The sequence below is a fragment of the Halictus rubicundus genome, chromosome 13, assembly GCF_050948215.1.
Source record: "Halictus rubicundus isolate RS-2024b chromosome 13, iyHalRubi1_principal, whole genome shotgun sequence".
Lineage (NCBI taxonomy): Eukaryota > Metazoa > Arthropoda > Insecta > Hymenoptera > Halictidae > Halictus > Halictus rubicundus.
The window spans coordinates 7,436,297-7,455,539 of NC_135161.1; the positions used below are offsets into that span (position 1 = coordinate 7,436,297).

The 19,243-nt window shown below is 44.9% G+C and overlaps 1 protein-coding gene across 4 annotated transcripts in view; it reads left to right on the plus strand.

Moving 5' to 3' along the window:
* Positions 1-19,243, plus strand: part of Toc (toucan) — a 145,734-nt gene that overhangs the window by 85,451 nt on the left and 41,040 nt on the right. For 2 of the 4 annotated variants that reach the window (XM_076799077.1, XM_076799078.1), the window contains 3 exons: positions 15,321-15,534; positions 17,043-17,145; positions 18,301-19,117. In XM_076799077.1, coding sequence (XP_076655192.1) covers positions 15,321-15,534; positions 17,043-17,145; positions 18,301-19,117 — 1,134 coding nt within the window. Of the gene's footprint in view, positions 1-3,537; positions 4,009-7,447; positions 7,656-15,320; positions 15,535-17,042; positions 17,146-18,300; positions 19,118-19,243 lie in introns of those variants that run through there. The other 2 variants (XM_076799079.1, XM_076799080.1) reach the window with 2 other exon arrangements.

The window sequence follows — 19,243 nt, forward strand, 5'->3', positions numbered from 1 at the left end:
AGGACCGGTCGGCCCGTAGCTACAGAACGAATTCGATCCGAAAATCGATGAACGCGACGGGGACAAAGGGATCGGTTAACGGCGCGTGAAACGTCCCGCGAAACAACGTCCGCGTTACCTGCACCGTCTAAATTCGTTGTGTACATGTATCCGAACGCCTCTACCAGCCTGCGCCTATTATGTCATCGTTCGCTACCGTTCACAGCGAATTTTACGCTGGAACTGCCACGACGCGTCTTCCGTTTTCGAACAAAATTCGAGCCGCCGCGAGACGCTTCCGGCCGGGACTTTCATAGACGCAAAACTCCGTTGCCTTTAGTTACTTCTGGATGGCGGATTCCGCAGCAAAAGTGAGTCGGAGCGTTTTAAAACAGTGCGGAGAAATCGATTTAAGAACGCGTGTTATATTCCACTTGCTAGAATTATTGAAGTCCGGCTCTCCTGTCTCTTGAATCTTTATTTTGTGAGTTCTCGATATATGTCATATATGTCGATACATGTGTTATGTTTACACTCCTCGGCGTCCGAGACCTCTCGAGCTTCGGGGTATACCCCGCGGTGGTGGGGATAATTCCGCGACGTTTATCGTCCAGGCCTTCGCGACATATGTAGAGAAATCACTGTATTATGGAACGTGACATTTCCTCGGTTAAAATGAACCCAAACACGGCACAGTTCGGCGCAGAATTGCTCGTTCTATTCGCGATTTAGCGGAACCTCGATTATCCGAACCGTATCCTCCATCAGTATCGTGGATGACGCGAGTAAACGTGGTCGAAATTGTGACGTGTTCGGTGTCGTTTCAATCGGGAGAATCTCACTTTGCCGAATGTGTCGCGTAAAGGAATAACTAACCCCTTAACGCACAGTTTTTTTTTAAGAAAACCGGCCAAAAAAAAAATCAATTTTTGATATACTGCGCTTTTGTTCCATGGAAGAAGGCTATATTTTATTCTTGAATAAATAAGTGTTATAGCTTACAATCCCATGTAAATGATAAATATCAATGAAACGATTTCTTTTTTTCTTTGCTTTCACATTGTTATTTTCAATTCTCGATTATATTCGAGTGTGAAAAATTATAGCAACATAAAATACAACGCCGCTCGAATTAACTCGAGCGTACAAGTTAAGGGGTTAAAGAGGTTCCACGCGTGTCATCGATTGCTGTAAGCATGAAATTATTACGAGCAGAAGTGTGGAAGGGTTTTCGAACAGTTATCGCTGCGGGGTTAAATGTTGAATCAATTTGGCTTTCCACTCAATCGAATTATTCAGGAAACGTATGCTATGATGCACCGAAAGTTTCGGTGGCCATTAACGACGCACAACGGGCCATTCATCCTCGCGTGAGGCTAATCAAAGTGCAGCTAATCGATCGACGTTCGCCGAGGTCCCGTTGCCAGCTCTTCAAGGTTGCCCGTGTTTCACCGGGAACAACGTGTCTTCATCGGAGAACCGTTTCAGCGAAAGTCTCCCTCGGCTTAGATCGAACGTGTTTCGTGGAGAAGTATTCCTCTTCCAAAGTCTGTCTCCGTTCCACTCTCGCCGCGCCGCGCCGCGCCGCTTTCTATAGATCGTCTGATCGATCGATCGATCGTCGAAAATCGATTTCGATCTGCTACGGAAAGGAAACGAGTGTATCTCTCCCGGAGCGGGATGATGATCTTCTCTCGCGACCATCGGGAGAAAACGTCGATAAAAGAAAAGAGTAGAAAAAAAAAAACAAAACAAAAATGGCAAAAGAAAGCTGCAAACTGAAACGCGCCGCCTTTGTTTCCGGGGTTAACGACATCCGCAGAGATGGCCGCGAGAGTCTTAATCGAATTAATCTCCCGTCCTTTCTATTATTCGCCTTCGCGAATCGTCGGCGCCGTCGGAATCGCATCCGTGATCTTCGTTCGACGATTACATGGCCAATTGCTGGACGGATCTTTCTGCGAATTGCTATTTTTTTACACGCGCTGATTGGGAGAACAGCTCCCCGTGGAGACCGAGTTCTCCTCTCAAGAGGGTATCCTGGTTTTCAAGGTCATTTTCTGGCACGGATACTTTGGAATTTTTTTCGGAAAAACTACCGGACATTTTGAATTGAGATTTTGGACGCATATTTACTGGTGTTTGAAGCACACGCGCGATTTTTCTCGGGTAAAAATAACATAAATTACAGGAGTTGTATGTTTGTTTATAGAGTGTCTTTTGAAAAACATCGACCGACTATCGCCATGATTCTAAGAATTTTTTTCGAAGAAACTATCGAACCTCTTCAATTGCGATTTTGCACACATATCTACTGGTACTTGAAGCACACTTATGATTTTTTTCAGGGAAAAATAGTAAAACCCACAGGAGTTATATGTTTGTTTATAGAGTGTGTTTTGAAAAACATCGACCGACTATCGCCATGATTCTAAGAATTTTTTTCGAAGAAACTATCGAACCTCTTCAATTGCGATTTTGCACACATATCTACTGGTACTTGAAGCTCACTTATGATTTTTTTCAGGGAAAAATAATTAAAATTACAGGAGTTATATATATTTTTATAGAGTGTGTTTTTTGAAACATCGATCTACGATCGTCATGATACTCAGACTTTTTTTGTGGAAAAACTATCGAACCTTTTCCATCACGATTTTGCACACATATCTACTGGTATTTGAAGCACACGTGCGATTTTTTCAAGCTAAAAATTATCAAAATCCCATGAGCTACATATTTTTTTAAGACCATGGGTCGACGATCGTGGTGATTCCAGTCTTTCCGCTGATCAGAAACAAGAAAATTAAATTGTTTATTGATCAGTATGAACGTAGTTATGGTCCGAACCAAAGAACCGAAAAGTCTCGATTATTTTCAAAATGGTGGGATTTTGGGGTGAAATTACCGATTTTTAAAATATCTTCGGCTTCTATTAACACATTCGCGACCGCTGACGTGAATTCACGTCCTGCAATTTTCGTTTCTGAATGCGGCAATATTATATTGGATTGGATTTAAATTTAAATTAATAATTAATGTAATAAATTAATTAATCCTTGCTATAGCGATACAAATTTGCGGCAACCAGTTTCAGAATTTCATTATTTTCGCCGGTACTCAGTATTAAAAACGGAAAAAATTTGCCGGTCGCGAATCTGTTAACGAACTTCCGCAAACCAGTCGCATTACAAGACAACAACACTCTCTTACTCGTCGTTAATAACCGAGTTACAATTTATCCGAGATACACCCTGTACACTCCCCCCCGGTGCAACCCTGAAGAGGTCGGAATTCGATCAGAATTTTCGGGAAAACTATTCGCGTCGATGCAAAACGAATCTCGCGATCACGTTGACCGTGCTCTCTCACACATTCTCTCTCTCTCTCTCTCTCTCTCTCTCTCGCTCCGTCTCTCTTTCTCTCTGCCCCCCGCCCGTGGAACGCGTACGGATTCACGGGCCGGTGAATGCAGAAGCCGTGTGCGTTTCCGAAGAATAGTAATCGTTGTTGCGGAGTGTCAGTGCGACTGGTCGAGGCAGGAAGAGCAGAAGCGTGTTCGCGTCGCGTCGTTGTCGCTCTATACGCGAACTATACCCGCGACTATACCGTTCCGAAGTTGGTGGTGGCATTATAGGTGGGCACCGGGAGGATCATCGAGCGAATCCGGGCCGTGTTTTATTGTCGTGCACGTCGCGCGATCAAAAGCGCCTATCGATCCGCTCGCAGTCGGCCGCGAGTCGCGAGCGGGGCGACGCGACTTCTTCGACGATCCGCGACAATTCCTGGAAAAACGCTCGCTGTATTCCCCGTGAGCAGTTCGTAGATCCCCGATAGGATCCACGAAACCCCGTGGTTTCCGACGGGGTGACTCACACACAGTGCGAATTTATTAATAGTCGTCGCCGGGGCGAACAGAGCGGGAACAGTGTTTTCGCGGCCGACGAGGGAAAACCGCGAACGGCCCGAGGACCGAACTATGACCGATGGATTATGCCAGGATGAGCTAAACCGCCGGGAACAGCCACGGTGAGACACTGTCGAGCGAGAGCCATTTTTTCGCGACGCAACCTGCGTTCGTTCCACGCGAACCGAGTCATCATCGATTACGTTTCTCGCATTGTTTATGGTGATACGGAGGAACCAACAAAATATAACGCACTTTAGATTTCGCGTGGCACGCGGCCCCGTCATTCTACGCGTCAAAACAAACGCGCAATTGCGAAGCCTCACTCGCACGTAATTGCAACCGTATATCTATCGGGTTGGCAACTAAGTGATTGCGTATTTTATATAAGAAGGAAAATTCACAAAATTTTTCCTTAACACTGGGTTTACGGAGCACCAAAAGTGACTGTTTTACATTGCGTTGTAAAAATAACGAAATTGTGGTTATTTAGATTTTCAGCCATTTTTATGGTAATATGTGCTCAAAGAAATGAATCTATTGAACAATTCTTCACAAGTACGTCCTTGCACTCTTAATAATTATAAATATAAAAATTGAAATTCCGTCATTTTGTCTCGTAAATCTAGTGTTAATAATATAACTTTATCCAGTTAGGTATTGTCCGTTTTGGTCGATGACCTTTCGCCATCGTTCAGGCAGTGTTATAATTCCATGTTCATGAAACTTCTGATTTTTGCCAGCAAAACGCTGAATTAACCCTTTGCACTCGAGTGGTGACTCTGAAGCACCACTAGATATTATTGTGGCATTATTTCAAAGAAATTACGAGAAATTTTACAAAATACTTGTTACATTACAAAATTTGTACTCAACAGATTACTAAACATTTAAATATATGTGGAAATCGGATCAGTTTCGTATGAATAAAATAAGAATATTCTAAGACGGAAGAAAAATTTAGCATTATAAAACTAAAATCATGAAACTACAAACTACTACACCACACCACCACTACTACTTCATCAAACTACTATCATCATTTTCATTATAATGAAAATAGCGCCGAGTGCAAAGGGTTAAATGTGATTTTACATCATCAGACAAACTTCGCAATCACTTATCTGTGCCAACCGAATAGTTTGGTTAATTGGTTACAATGCTGGTCTGTATGCTCATCAACGTGTCCTCGTCGATTCGCGAAATCCTCTCGCAAAACCGTGCTCGGATAATTTTCCAGAAATCCGATAGACGTCCTCGTCGGAGATGTTATCTTATTGTTGCAGCATCCTCGGCCGCGCTTCGTCCTCTTGAACTCTTCATCAATATAAATGATGATCGGCTCTCGCTCGCGTTACGCAAGCGGCAAACAACTCCGCGCGCCTCTCGATCACGCTCGCGGTTAGGCGCGCTCGCGCCGGTGTCCGTTCGTTCCGGCAACGGGAATTTTCTACATTTTGTACGCAAGTCGAGACAACGTGTCACGGGACCTTCGACTCTTAATCTTATCGAGACGCGTGCTCGAACCGCGCGGAACATGACCTCGCGAGTTCAACGTCGATCGACCAATCGTTCCGCGATACGTATCACCTGTGCGATTACAGGTGCGACCACGAGAACGCTCGTCGGAACTACCGGTTCCTCGATGTTGATTTACAACGCTGCGAACAAGACGCAGCCCGCGAATAAACAATTTCGACGAGAATTTTCACGAAACGGTGGTAGTAACGTTTGTTGGTTGGTTAGGAAGTTCTCACTTTATGCAATCTTCCCTCGATATATGTCGCAAATACCTGGCTGATAAATGTCGCTGAAATCTCGCGAGGAGTGTAAACATAATACAGGTCAGGTACGACGTTCATGTGGATCGAAGAGTAATGGTATCTCCTGGACGATATATGTCGCTGGCAAGACCCGTGTTGTTGACATATATCGAGAATTCACTGTGCTTGTGTAAGATTTAACACGAAAAACGTGGGGCGCAAGATGATAATAATAATGAGTGTAGAAAGTAGTTGCCGTTGAGAAAACTCTCACAACAGTTCATGTCATTTATTATTGCAGTGCAATAAAATTGTTAGCGATTTAGGTGAATTATACATGTTTTCCGTTTTAAAGCTGTATTTCCATAACTATTCAAAATTCACGATCACAAACTTTCAGGACTGTCTGTATGGGGCTAGGAATAATTATTTCATACTTTTTAGTCCGTCTTAAAGACGTGGAATATTTTTAATTTATGATTATTGAGACTGTAATGATGCTTCCGTGAGGAATTATTCAACAAATGTATTTCTTTGGGTATATATTATTTAAGAAACGACTAATAATTTGGATAGACACATTCTTGTTATATTTATAAAGTAATATAAAACGGATACGGTTTGTAGGTTACGCGATTGTTGGTTGGTTGGTAACGAACTTTTCTTTTCACACTGCAATCCAGTTAATTCTAGTATTAACGAATCCATTTCCAATGGCATACATTTTACGGTAATCGTTCACCTGTTTATTAACCCCTTGCACTACTATTTATTTTGTGATTATAATGATTAGAAATTCTTCATCGATTAGAATTTCATAGAAAAAAGAGGTAGTTTATATTTATTGTTGTTTTCTCCAGAGGATATATAGATCAACTACAACAAAATAGAATTTTATTTCGGTTTGAAGGAAATTAATAACATACATATTCATTAGACTGTTCAGAATCTTCATCACGAGTATGACTCGATATTGTGGGGCAAGGGATTAACATTAGGTTTACGAGACACGTCAAAATGGCGGACTCGAAATTTTTAAATTTACAATTATTGAGAGTATAAGAACACACTCGTGAAGAATTGTTCAGTAGATTCGTTTCTTTGAACACAGTTTATAATAAAAATGGTTGCAAATCTGATTAAATACAATTTTGTTATTTTGACAATGTAAAACAGTCACTGTTAGTGCTCCGTAAACCTGATGTTAATATCGATTGTTGGTTACGCGATAACGAACTTTTCTTTTCACACTGGAATCCAGTTAATTCCGGTATCAGTGAATTAATATCGCATTATCATTTCAGTGGCATTCAGTTCACGGCAACCATTTTTAATGGCGATCGAATGGCGCCGGTCACCGGTGACTGTGACCCTCGAGGCATCGACGTGTCGAAATTTCATTGCGTGCTCGCATAATTACGGAAGTTGCAGCACCGAACCCTGTTTTTCGAAAGACGCAATCCCCGAAGTAATTAAAGATCCTACGACATTGAATATTGTACGTCGATCAATCTTTCTTTGTTCATGGTTGAAACATCTATTCCCGAACATTTTAAACAAAATTTCATTGCGCATGGATAATTGCGGAAGTCTGATCGTAATTAAAAGTGCGCCATAGCCGAGGGTCTAATAAACTTTTTACTGTCGTGGATATTTACGGTGGGGGGTTTCTTCAACCATATTTATAAACAGAACTCGGCCGTTTATGGCACACGACTCACGGGGTGACCTAATGAATCCGCGCCTATTGTTCCGAGTTCGACGAAACGGTATGTTTCGCGTTGCGATGTCAGTTGGTGCCATGACTTCGCCGCGCAACCGTCGCGTCCCGATGATTCGGGGGAAATTTTCCACACGAACTGTCGACCTTCCGTGAAAGTATAGTGTTCCAGCGAGTTCTAGTGTCGAGTATAGTCTGCTCTCGAAGGAATTTAACGAAAATCCGGACGGGGTGAATTCTTGGACATCGCGACACAGGCTTTGAGTGAATCTACTTGGCGATATCGGTGAGGAATGTTTAGCCTAATCCGTAGCCTAGGCCGTAATGATAATATTCGACGATGCCGGGAAACGTTGATAATCAATCGAGGAAAAAATGTGTTCGACCACGGTTACGTAAATCTCGACTAGATTCAACGATCTCGTCGATCGCGGATCAACTCTTTCCACGGTACAGTCTTTACTCGATATATGTCCGAAGTATCTAGCCGATAAAAGTCGCAGAAGCTTCGCTGTCCTTTTCTACGTTCGGCAATGCATCAAAGAAGATGCTAGATCTTCTAGCCGGTATATGTCCTCGGATAGAACTGCGTTGTGGACATATATTGAAAAAACGGTGTACAGTGAATACTCTATATATGTCGCCGAGGCGTGGCCGATAAATGTCGCAGAATTATCCCCACTACCGCCGAGTACGGGGACCAAGAAGCACGAGAGACCTCGGTCGCCGAGGGGTGTAAGGTCGCGTGGATCAAAAAATAGTATCTCCTTGACGATATATGACCGTGGGTGGACCCATGTGGTGGACATATATCGAGTAAACCGAATCGTGGTTGTAGATATAGAAATTGTTAACAGTTCCGAGTGAAATTCGGAGAAAATGGCAGCTGACCAAGGTCGTGTAGATGAAGGTCGCTTCTTTACACAATTTTTTTGACCCAGTATTAACCCTTTGCACTAGGAATTATTTTAACTCGAGAACAATACATTTCTGCCTGCCTAGATCGTTTCTTTTTTCATTTTATGCGTACGAAACTGATGCAAAAAATATTTTCATATAGTAATTTTTAGTGGCGCCTCGTCCTAAGGGTTAAAAATCGAAAGGAAACATGATTCGAGGCCCGACGCGAACGCAAGCATAATTTTGTGGTGCGCAGTGGCGAGTGTCGCCGCTGTCGGATCCGTGGATCATCCGTTTACACGATCGTTTAGCGATTACGATCGTCGGATTTGCTCACCTTCGAGCATTCCACGGAAATGTTTTTCAGCGTCTGCAAAGTTTGTAAACACCAGGGCCGTATCGGCAGGAAACCAGACTGGCGAATCCACTTTTCGCAAGCCTGCAAAATCATTTTCCTAAGCTCTATCCGTTGGTAATCGCAGATAACGTCGATCGAGGCGATTCACCATCCGCGATTTACTTCATCCAGGAATTTTCTGTAGAAAAACTACTCTATGCATCGAGTGGAAACTTTGGGGACTTTTTGGTAGATCTTTCGAGATTGTGCCTGATTTTTTCCGAGCAAAAATACTCCTTCGATCGGAAGTTATAGTAATCCCATAAGCTTCGAAGCGACTTTATGGAGACGTGACGATAAGGGATGGGCTGTCTTCAGGAATTTTCTGTAGGAAATCTATTTTATGTATCGAGTTGAAACTTTGGAGACTTTTTAGTAGATGTTTCGAGATTGTGCCTGATTTTTTCCGAGCAAAAATACTCCTTCGATCGGAAGTTATGGTAATCCCATAAGCTGCGAAGCGACTTTATAGAGACGTGACGATAAGGGATGGGCTGTCTTCAGGAATTTTCTGTAGGAAAACTATTCGCCGCATCGAGTGAAAACATTGGGGACTTTTTGGTAGATGTTTCGAGATTGTGTCTGATTTTTTTAGAGTAAAAATAACCCTTCGATCTGAAGTTATGGTAGTCCCATGAGCTGCGATGTGGTTTTATAAAGACGCGACGATAGGGGACGGTCTTCAGGAATTTTCTGTAGGAAATCTATTTTATGTATCGAGTTGAAACTTTGGAGACTTTTTAGTAGATGTTTCGAGATTGTGCCTGATTTTTTCCGAGCAAAAATACTCCTTCGATCGGAAGTTATGGTAGTCCCATAAGCTGCGAAGCGACTTTATAGAGACGTGACGATAAGGGATGGGCTGTCTTCAGGAATTTTCTGTAGGAAAACTATTCCACGCATCTAGTGGAAACTTTGCAAACTTTTTGGTAGATGTTTCGAGATTGTGCCTGATTTTTTTAGAGTAAAAATACTCCTTCGATCGGAAGTTATGGTAGTCCCACGAGCTGCGAAGCGGCTTTATAAAGACGTGACGATAAGGGATGGGCTGTCTTCAGGAATTTTCTGTAGGAAAACTATTCGCCGCATCGAGTGAAAACATTGGGGACTTTTCGGTAGATGTTTCGAGATTGTGTCTGATTTTTTTCAAGCAAAAATACCCTTTCGATTCGAAGTTGTAGCGATTCTATCAGCAAGAGTACCGGGAACTTTCTTCGCCGAGACTCGGTGAATGAACAGGCTTGCGAATATTTTCAAACAAGACTACAGAACGTATCGTCTGCAATCTCGGGGAATATGTTAATGGACGTCTGAAGAGTGTCCGTGATTTTTCTCAAGCAGATCTAACCATTCGCTCCGAAGTTCTACTACAGTGAAATTTTAGCCGAAGTAGACAAGAATAGGCGACGAAAAGTTGCTCGATGTTGGTTCAGTGTGGACACAGCTTTCCTTTACAAGCGTACTATCGTTCTGTACTTGACATAATGCGCTATACAAAGCTAGGAGACATTGCGACTCCTCGAGCGGTCCACATATTCTTCGCTTGCGCGATCTCGCCGCCTTACAATCGCAAAATTTTGAATTGTCGCTGCGGAATTTTGGCATTTTTTCGCAGCGAGATCAGGTTTTTTCCAGTTCGTGGCTGCCGCCGATGTGGCCCGCGAGCGTGAACCGCGAGCGGCTCTGTAATTTACGAGCGAGCAGCCGTTTAGAAAGTCTTTCCAGTTTTAGAAAGCGTTCCGCGTCGGGGGTGGGGGGCTTTTTATCAATTTGAAACGTCGGTTTCGCTGATCGAGAACGCGAGACGAGACGGAGACGTGACTTGTGCGGACACGGATTCACGGCTGTGGCAGCGACGAAAGACGAACGTAATCGGATTACGGGAGCGGTTTTCCGCGCCGCCACAATGCCAACCATTGTATCACGGTGCACAGACCGTGGTCGCACTCCGCGCAGATCCAAGGATCCGCCGCGATTCCGTTAGACCACCGTAAAAAACGAGCGTGGACGAACGTGTAGCAGCAATTAACACAGTTGCCTTGTCTCGCGTGGAAACGGATAACGAGGCGAGTAGCCCGGGTAGGCGGCTCGAATTGCCGCGAGTTAAACGCCTAATGGAATCAAGTTATGCTCCCGGGCTTGGCCTTTGCTCGTCGGCGCGGCCGCGACGTCCCCTGTCGATTCGGAATGCCGCACATCGTCCTCGAATTCCGGCGAAAACCTCGCAAACATCGTGAGAATACAACGTCTACTCGATAATTGTCCGAGACACGGGTCCGGCCAGGAACAATTATCGGGTAGACACTTCGATCCACTGCCGAATGTAGAATAGGAGAGCGAAGCTCGGGAGGGGATAGTTCTGGGACAATTATAGGCTAGATATTTGGGACATTTATCGAGCAGAGACTGTACTTCTATTCGAGCAACTATACTCGATAGATGCACAGCCAGCTCTTGTTTCACACGGTGAGTCAATGGCACATGATGTCCCATTTTCCCCACGAAATTGAAGCCTCTGTGAAGACATTAAAAATTTATTCTCCCGAATGAATCTTCCACGGATTTGAAGATTGAAGCTTCCCCTTTACAACGACGCCTTAAAAATTGATGTACGATTTTTTCCCACTGTTTTATGCGACAATAACGAGGACCAAGTTCGGTGCTGTAAAGTTACCTGTACAACTTTCATTTAAACAATAATGAAACGACTAGAAAAAATCGTACGTCAAGTTTTTTGATGACGTTGTAAAGGGGAGACATCGATCTTCAAGTCTGAGGAAGATTCGTTCACGGGGAAAAATTTTTCAGTGTTCTTAGAGGCGCTTGAATTGGTACGATTTTCGAGGGAAACAAAAACTTCAGTTCCCCAGTTGTGTCATTTTTGTGACCTTGTTATTTCAAAATCGTGTGAACGAAGGGGTTTATTGTTAACACTAAACGTACCACCACCGGTTAAATAACCGGTTCTAGATTTTTTATCAGACAATTATTGAAATTATAAAGTTGCTTTCATGAGCAATGATTTAATAAATATCTTTAGTAGAGCACGCATTGCAATAAGAACCGCGCAAAGTCTAAATAAATGAAATCTTGTCATTTTTATAAGGCAACGCGTATCTGTTACATTTATAACTCGGTACCCTTACTGTTAAATTGTAATCTTTCTACTCCACTTTGAATTGCAACTTTTTCTCGGAAACGGGAATTCGATTAGCAAGCAGAGAGAAGCGCATTTTTGCCATTTTGGCTTCTCTCTTTCGGGACACGGTGCGCGTTCGTGGAAACGATTAAAAATTCAGCGCGTTGGTGTGAACAATCTTGTAATTCGTTTGACACAGCCGGGACGTCCGCCCCCGCGCAGCCGACCGCTGCTCACTATAGCGCGGCGGAAGCGCGCGAAGAATTTGTCTTGTCGTGTCTGGTGTTTCGCGTGCTCCAGAAGCAATTGCGCTCTCGAATCAATCGATACCCGGCGGGGACCGTTCGTTATCGATCTGGGGAAATGTCAGGGTCGACTACGCGCGGGCATCGACAGAACAACGATGCTGTCGCGTTAATATTGCAGATGAGGACATTTTTATTCGCTCCACTTCCCCGTAATTCATGTTAATTCGTTCTCAACTGTAATTGGCTGCGAAGGTCTGCAAACAATAAACTAACACGTCGCCATTGTTTCGAGTTCCCCGGCACCGAGGAAACGACTTTTCGAGAGTTCAACGCTAACCGAATGACGCCTTCACGAAAGTAGGGAAAGGGTCAACTGTCCAACGGCGATACAGTGATTTCTCTGTATATGTCGCCAAGACCTGGACGATAAACGTCGCGGAATTATCCCCGCTACCGCGGGGTATATTTCATTAGTGGCCTCGAAGCTAGAGAGGCCTCGGTAAACATAACACGGCTCGTGTCTCTTGGACGATATATGACGCTGGCAAGACCAGTGTTGTTGACGTACAGTGTTTACACGATGTATGTCCAAAATACGGGTGTAGGACATATATCGGCCAGGAGATACTATTCTTTGATCCACGCGATCTTATACTCCTCCGCGACCGAGGTCTCTTGAGCTTCTTGACCCCTCACGGAGTATAAGCCGCGGTAGTGGGGATAATTTCGCGACATTTATCGGCCATGCCTCGGCGACATATATAGAGGATTCACTTTGTATAGAGTAAACACTGTATTACACTAGCCTATCCTATCCTATATCCTAACCTATCCTAGCCTATCCTAGCCTACTTTAGCCTATCCTAGCTTATGCTATTTCCTATCCTATCCTAGCCTATCCTAGCCTATCCTATCCCCTATCCTAGCCTATCGTAGCCTAGCCTATCCTAGCCTATCGTAGCCTAGCCTATCCTAGCCTATCCTATCCCCTATCCTAGCCTATCCTATCCCCTATCCTAGCCTATGCTATCCCCTATCCTATCCTATCCTAGCTTATGCTATCCCCTATCCTAGCCTATTCTAGCCTATCCTAGCCTATGCTATCCCCTATCCTATCTTATCCTAGCCTATCCTATCCCCTATCCTAGCCTATCGTAGCCTAGCCTATCCTATCCCATACCCTAGCCTATCCTAGCCTATCCTAGCCTATCCTAGCCTATCCTATCCCCTATCCTAGCCTATCCTAGCCTATGCTATCCCCTATCCTATCTTATCCTAGCCTATCCTATCCGCTATCCTAGCCTATCGTAGCCTAGCCTATCGTATCCCATACCCTAGCCTATCCTAGCCTATCCTAGCCTATGCTATCCCCTATCCTATCCTATCCTAGCTTATGCTATCCCCTGTCCTAGCCTATTCTAGCCTATCCTAGCCTATGCTATCCCCTATCCTATCTTATCCTAGTCTATGCTATCCCCTGTCTTAGCCTATTCTAGCCTATCCTAGCCTATCTTATCCCCTATCCCAGCCTATGAAAAATATTTTGCAGAACTTGTTTTACTAGTTGTGAAATTTTCGCGACGAAACGCGACCGTCTTTCGCGGCGTTCTGCCGCGTTCTACGCGTAATGATCGAAACGGGATCACGAGGTTCGAAACACCTGTGCGCAGAGTGTGCGGCGAGTGGGCTCATTGTTCAAAGTACAATGTGCAACCGTACACGGACGAAGGACGAGCACGTTTCTCGCGATTAGACTTGCGGATTTTATGCGCTCGCGACACGCTCGGCAGTCCCGAAGCGCGCGTGTCGGGAACGTCGATCCGGGTTCCATGAAATTTTCGATTTACTCGATGCAGGCGAATGCGTGTCCCGCCTGCCGAACAACCCGACCAAAAGCGTTTCGTGAAATCAGAATGATCGATGGGATCGACGAGTGTGTCGCATTTGTACTTACTGGGTCCAATGACGCGTATACGGTGTCAAAAATTAAAAAAAAAAAATAAAATATAAATAAAAAAATACCTTGGACCCGGTGGGAAGTAAATTTGAAATACTTCCGGACCGTTGCCCCGTTGACTGCCACGTCACCCATACGTGGGTGACGGAATTATTTGTGCAGCTTTTAAAATGGATTTTCAAGTCGATATATTCACTGTACCAAACTCGATTAGGATCTGTAACATGCAAGAAAATTGGAGAATTACTCAGTATCATACATTTAATCTTTTGCAATTTTTATTCCATTGAATAACTTACTTTGATTTTATGGAATTTTGGGGGGTTTATAGTTTGGCGATCAAAGTAGTTATATAGTTTATGGTTTGAAATCCATATACGTATGCATGGGTCAAAACCTTTTCAAACTATCGCTTCAATATTGCAACGAGCAGTTTAGAAGTGGTCAATAGTGTTTCCTAAAAGTCCAATCTATGTCTGTGTAGAGCCCAAATTGCGTACATCTACCTCATCATGGAGTAATTTGTAATATTCGGCAGAAAATTCGAATTCTGAAGCATGTGAGACGTCACAAGATGGCTGCCGCCGAGAGATTCTCTTATTTTCAGGCCAAATGCCTGCCGGCCCCCTTAAGGGTTAATACGGGCCCCGAGGTAATTTATAATACTTAACGGGGCCTGCCGTGGATAGACTAGAATAGCATATGCAAAATGTATCGCGGGCCGTCCTTATCGACAACTATTGACGTCTGTCTATCGATGTCTCGGATATCGGAAACAACATATTTCTCCGCGGTGGGTTCGAGGTTGCTCGGTGGTCGATGAGTCGCGGCTGCAAGCAGGTGCGAACCAGCGACGTTTGTCGTCGGAACAGGCTGCGGAGGGTCCTTGTTACGTGTGTTCTTACGACCCGCGAGAGAGAGAGAGAGAGAGAGAGAGAGAGAGAGAGAGAGAGAGAGAGAGGGAGAGAGAGAGAGAAACACGATGGCGTCGTTTAAAGGTAGCGAGCGAGAAGTCGTCGTCGCTGGCTAAAATTAAGCTAGCCGACTACCAAGAGAGACACTTCTGATTCACCTCGGGTACCCCGAAGGGTTTTATTTGGAGATGGGCCAAGGGCAACGGACTCTCCTCGCGGATTTACGGGTCAAGCGTTGCGCTCCGACCTTGAGGAGAAGAAAAATGGGGGACGCTCACGCGGTTTTTAGAAATACGCGGGAATTTTAGCGCCTCCAAGAGATACGGTCGCGTCCGGGACGAACGCTAGGAGATGGAAGGATGTCATACTAATCGTTTCCGATGTGTTTGATTGCAGAACGTGGGGGAGAGTCGGATACCAGTTCCGCGGGCAGCCCGGCCCTCGTTCTTCCTGAAGTCAAGGTTGCTGGGCGCCACCACGCTGGTACCGGGACACCGGCACGCCCCGATCCTGACGGGATGTTTGCAGTTCGTCGATGCAGAGGCCGAGTCCACCACTCCTAAAATCAAGTGTGTGCCTCTCGGAACAGTGTCGCCTACGCCGATCGAAGGTACACATCGCTTTTCTAGGTCGCTTTCGTCGAAACTCTCCACCCCTCCCCCTCTCCCTTCGGAACAGAGCTTCGAGACGCACACGAATGAAGAGCTGAGGGTAACAAACGATCACCTCGATGTAGACATGACTGCCCACTCAGATTTTAACTAATCGTTCGGAGCAAAAAACAGTCAGGGCGACTGGTAAACATTCGGGACAACAAACGGTCACTTGACCAGTTAACCGTGCGGAGTTTAATTTTCAAAATCTCTCACGGGCGCGGAATTAAAATCGAACAATGACGAGTATACACGTCGAACGCAGGCCAAATGTCGGTATTGTTAATTTTACGAAATAAGTGAAGCAAAATTATATTTTTATTCGATAAGAAATTAACAATTCATTAACGTCAACCGCACCGCAACAGAGATTTGGTCGGCGCCATGTAAAGATAGTCATTCCAGTACAGCACACAGAAGCGATCGAACTGTATTCGTGAAAAATAGAAAACTACAGTGAAAATGTAATATAAAAAATTTGATGATGTAAAAAAGTTAGTATCAAAATATATACCATCTTTTGTGAATCAAGTTTATTTTTTTTTTTTTTGTTGTAAAATAATATAATTTTTTTCTACAATTAGTATATTACATTTTGGAATGAAATAGTATGCAATAGTATCGCTACTAAATACAGTCTTTTCTATATATATGTCGCAAATACCTGGCTGATAAAAGTCGCAGAACTATCCCCACTACCGCGCAGTATACCCTGTGAGGGGTCGCGAAGCTCGAGAGTCCTTGGACACCGAGGAGTGTAAACATAATACGAGCAGGGTACGACGTTCATGTGGATCGAAGAGTAATAGTATCTCCTGGACGATATATGTCGCTGGCAAGACCCTTGTTGTTGACATATATCGAGAAAACACTGTACATATCACCGGTATGTTCAGATTTGTGACGGTTATCGCGGTAGTGGGGATAATTCCGCGACGTTTATCGTCCAGACCTTGGCGACATATAAAAGAAAAATCACTGTACAATTTATACTTCTGTAAGATCAGAAAAAAAAGATATTCTCATAGAAAAGAATACCGTACGCATTCACAATTTTAAAAAACGACATGCACGAAGTGAATTTGACTTTCTTTTCATACAAAATGGCGCATACGTGCGACACACTGGTTAGCGAGCGCGTTAATACTAACTTCTTGTATACCTATCCCTACCGTGCGCGGTCAAAATAAACGGTCCTTGCAAAAAGTTATTGTTAATAAAACGTAGGTAATAGTCGGTTTCGCCTACTTTTGTCGGTAACCTGGTCACTCTACCTTATCGCGAATCTACGGAGTGTTGGCTCTAAATAGAAAAATCGCAGCAGAGTAGAATGCCCGCAAGTCTTGTCGAGCGGCGACAAGGACGAGCCTAGTAGATTCCAGGACGGTTTTTTCTCCCAGTTAATTGTTTTATTCGAGGGGAATGCGAACGGGAAAGAAACTAATTGGAACCTTTTCATTGGCAGATCCGAGACGCAAGACGTTCACTATATCGCCGGTCTGGGATATGGAGAAAGATGACGTCCAACAGCTGGTTCACTTCACCGAGGAGAAGAGCAACTTTTTCAGGTAGAGCGCCTCCGCCTGTTCCGCGTGCCGTTTTAGTATCCTGTTGTCTCCGTGTGTGTATAGTTTACACACCTCGAGGGCCGTTTAACGACAGCGAGGATTCGACAATGTCGATGCACCGACTCCCCGAAAATCGTTTTACAACTCGCGCGGCTTTACAATCGTTTTCCACCTGACTCGCATCAGCCGTTAATTAACATCCGGCCCGGTACCACTGAAAGGAGCGCAGACGGTCGGTTAGGCTACCTGACGCTCTTCCAATCCTCGCTGTCTTTCATGGGCCGGCGTAGAGCCAATCGCAGCTCAAATCGCATAAGCGATTTTTACGATCTTAATATTAAGGTTTCGAGCACCTTCCAAGGGTAATTCACCGGGTACCCAAAAGCGGTGCCTTCGCCTAAGTATCGCAGCAGGAAACGCGTTTTATTTTTCTTTTTTTAGGGGGGGGGGGGCTACACTCAAGTGTCGGTGAAAAGACCGATGTCCCTTCTCTAAATAAAATCTCAAACATCTGTTCTATTCATACGACTTGATCAATTGACCATATTTTGGTTCCACGATTTAATGTAAAATTATTTCTTATTTTTTGAGACAAAGCATTTGAAATGGCAAATTAAATGAAAAACAATTAGTGAATTAGCAATTACTAGACTGCGGGTTTTATGCATCTATGATAAAAATGGGTACACACAATTTAAAGCAGCGGCCATATTGAAAAGATTTGAGCACATCAGCCTATTAGTTTCAGTTTAATAAGGTAATTAACGGAAGAACTTTAATTTGCCTCCTGTGTATCGCAACGAATGCAAACATATTTTGCATAAAGATCCGCTGTCTAGTAATTACCGAGTTAATTATTTAATTTAAGTATTTGTGGTATCAGAACTCGTCGCATAATAACAACTGGAGATTATGTTCAAGCAGCTGATTCGAGTCCCGCTGTGACCGGTGTTGCTCCTTTCTCCTAAAATCCCATATATTTGGAATAACTTAACCCTTTGCGGTCTTATTAAGCTTATGGGGATAAAATAAGATCAGTATGGTTCTTTGCTGTGTTGGCTGAGGGCAGACATACGACCGCAAAGGGTTCAAAGTTCGTTTATCTTATTTCAACTAAAACGTGGCCAACCCTGACGCGCTCGGTTCGGTTCGCAGCTTGCTCGAGAACTCGCAGATGAACATGATCGAGGACGCCGCCGAGAGCTGTCTGCTGGACGCGTCTACAGGCTCGTACAACGACAACGTGCCGACCGGGGCGCCTCACTATTTGGCGTTGAACAAGCAGAACTCGTTCGAGCACGACGAGAGCCTGGGCATTCTAACGCCGGACCAGATGACCGATTTCACGGTCGCGTTGGAGTGCTCCAGGACGCCATCCTGCGAGAACTTGTCGGGCTCAGCGGCCTCCAGACTGGCGTTGACGAGACCATCCGCATCTACACCGTCGCCGGAAGAGCTTCCCCTGGACCCGAAGCCGCCGGAACCGGTCCGAGCCTCCGATCCGATCAGTTTCGTCACATCGGTGACCAGCATCACCAGCCTGGAAGCCGGGTACCAAGGCGACGGCGAGAACTCCAGGCCAGCCAGCCGAGGAGCCGATCCGCCGTCGGTCGCCCCACCCGCGAACCTACCAGGACCCTGCAGACAAGATCCGATGACCGACTCGGACTTCTTCACCGAGAGCGACGCGGACGCGTACGAGGAGATCGTGCGCGGCGACCGGAAGGCCCAGGTGATCGATGGCACGCTGTTCTGCGCGCCAGGAGGCCGCAGATGCCCCAGCTTCACCGGCGAGGAGATGGACTCCAGCGGGATCTACTCCGACCTCGACAAAAGGCAGGACGAGGTCCACGCGACCGAGGAAACGCCCGAGGAGATCGAGGACCGGACGCCGGACACCATGGACACCGAGGTTTCTCAAAGAAGCCAAATCTCGCCCGTCAAACCCGACGTCGTGATCAATCTGCTGCAGGCGAGTCCCGCGACAAGGATCCCGCGACACCCTCCACCGGTGGCCCGCTGGAAACCTGATTTTGTCCTGGACAAAATTGATTTTCTCCAAGTCTCGTATACGGTCGCATAATGTTCCGGCACTCTT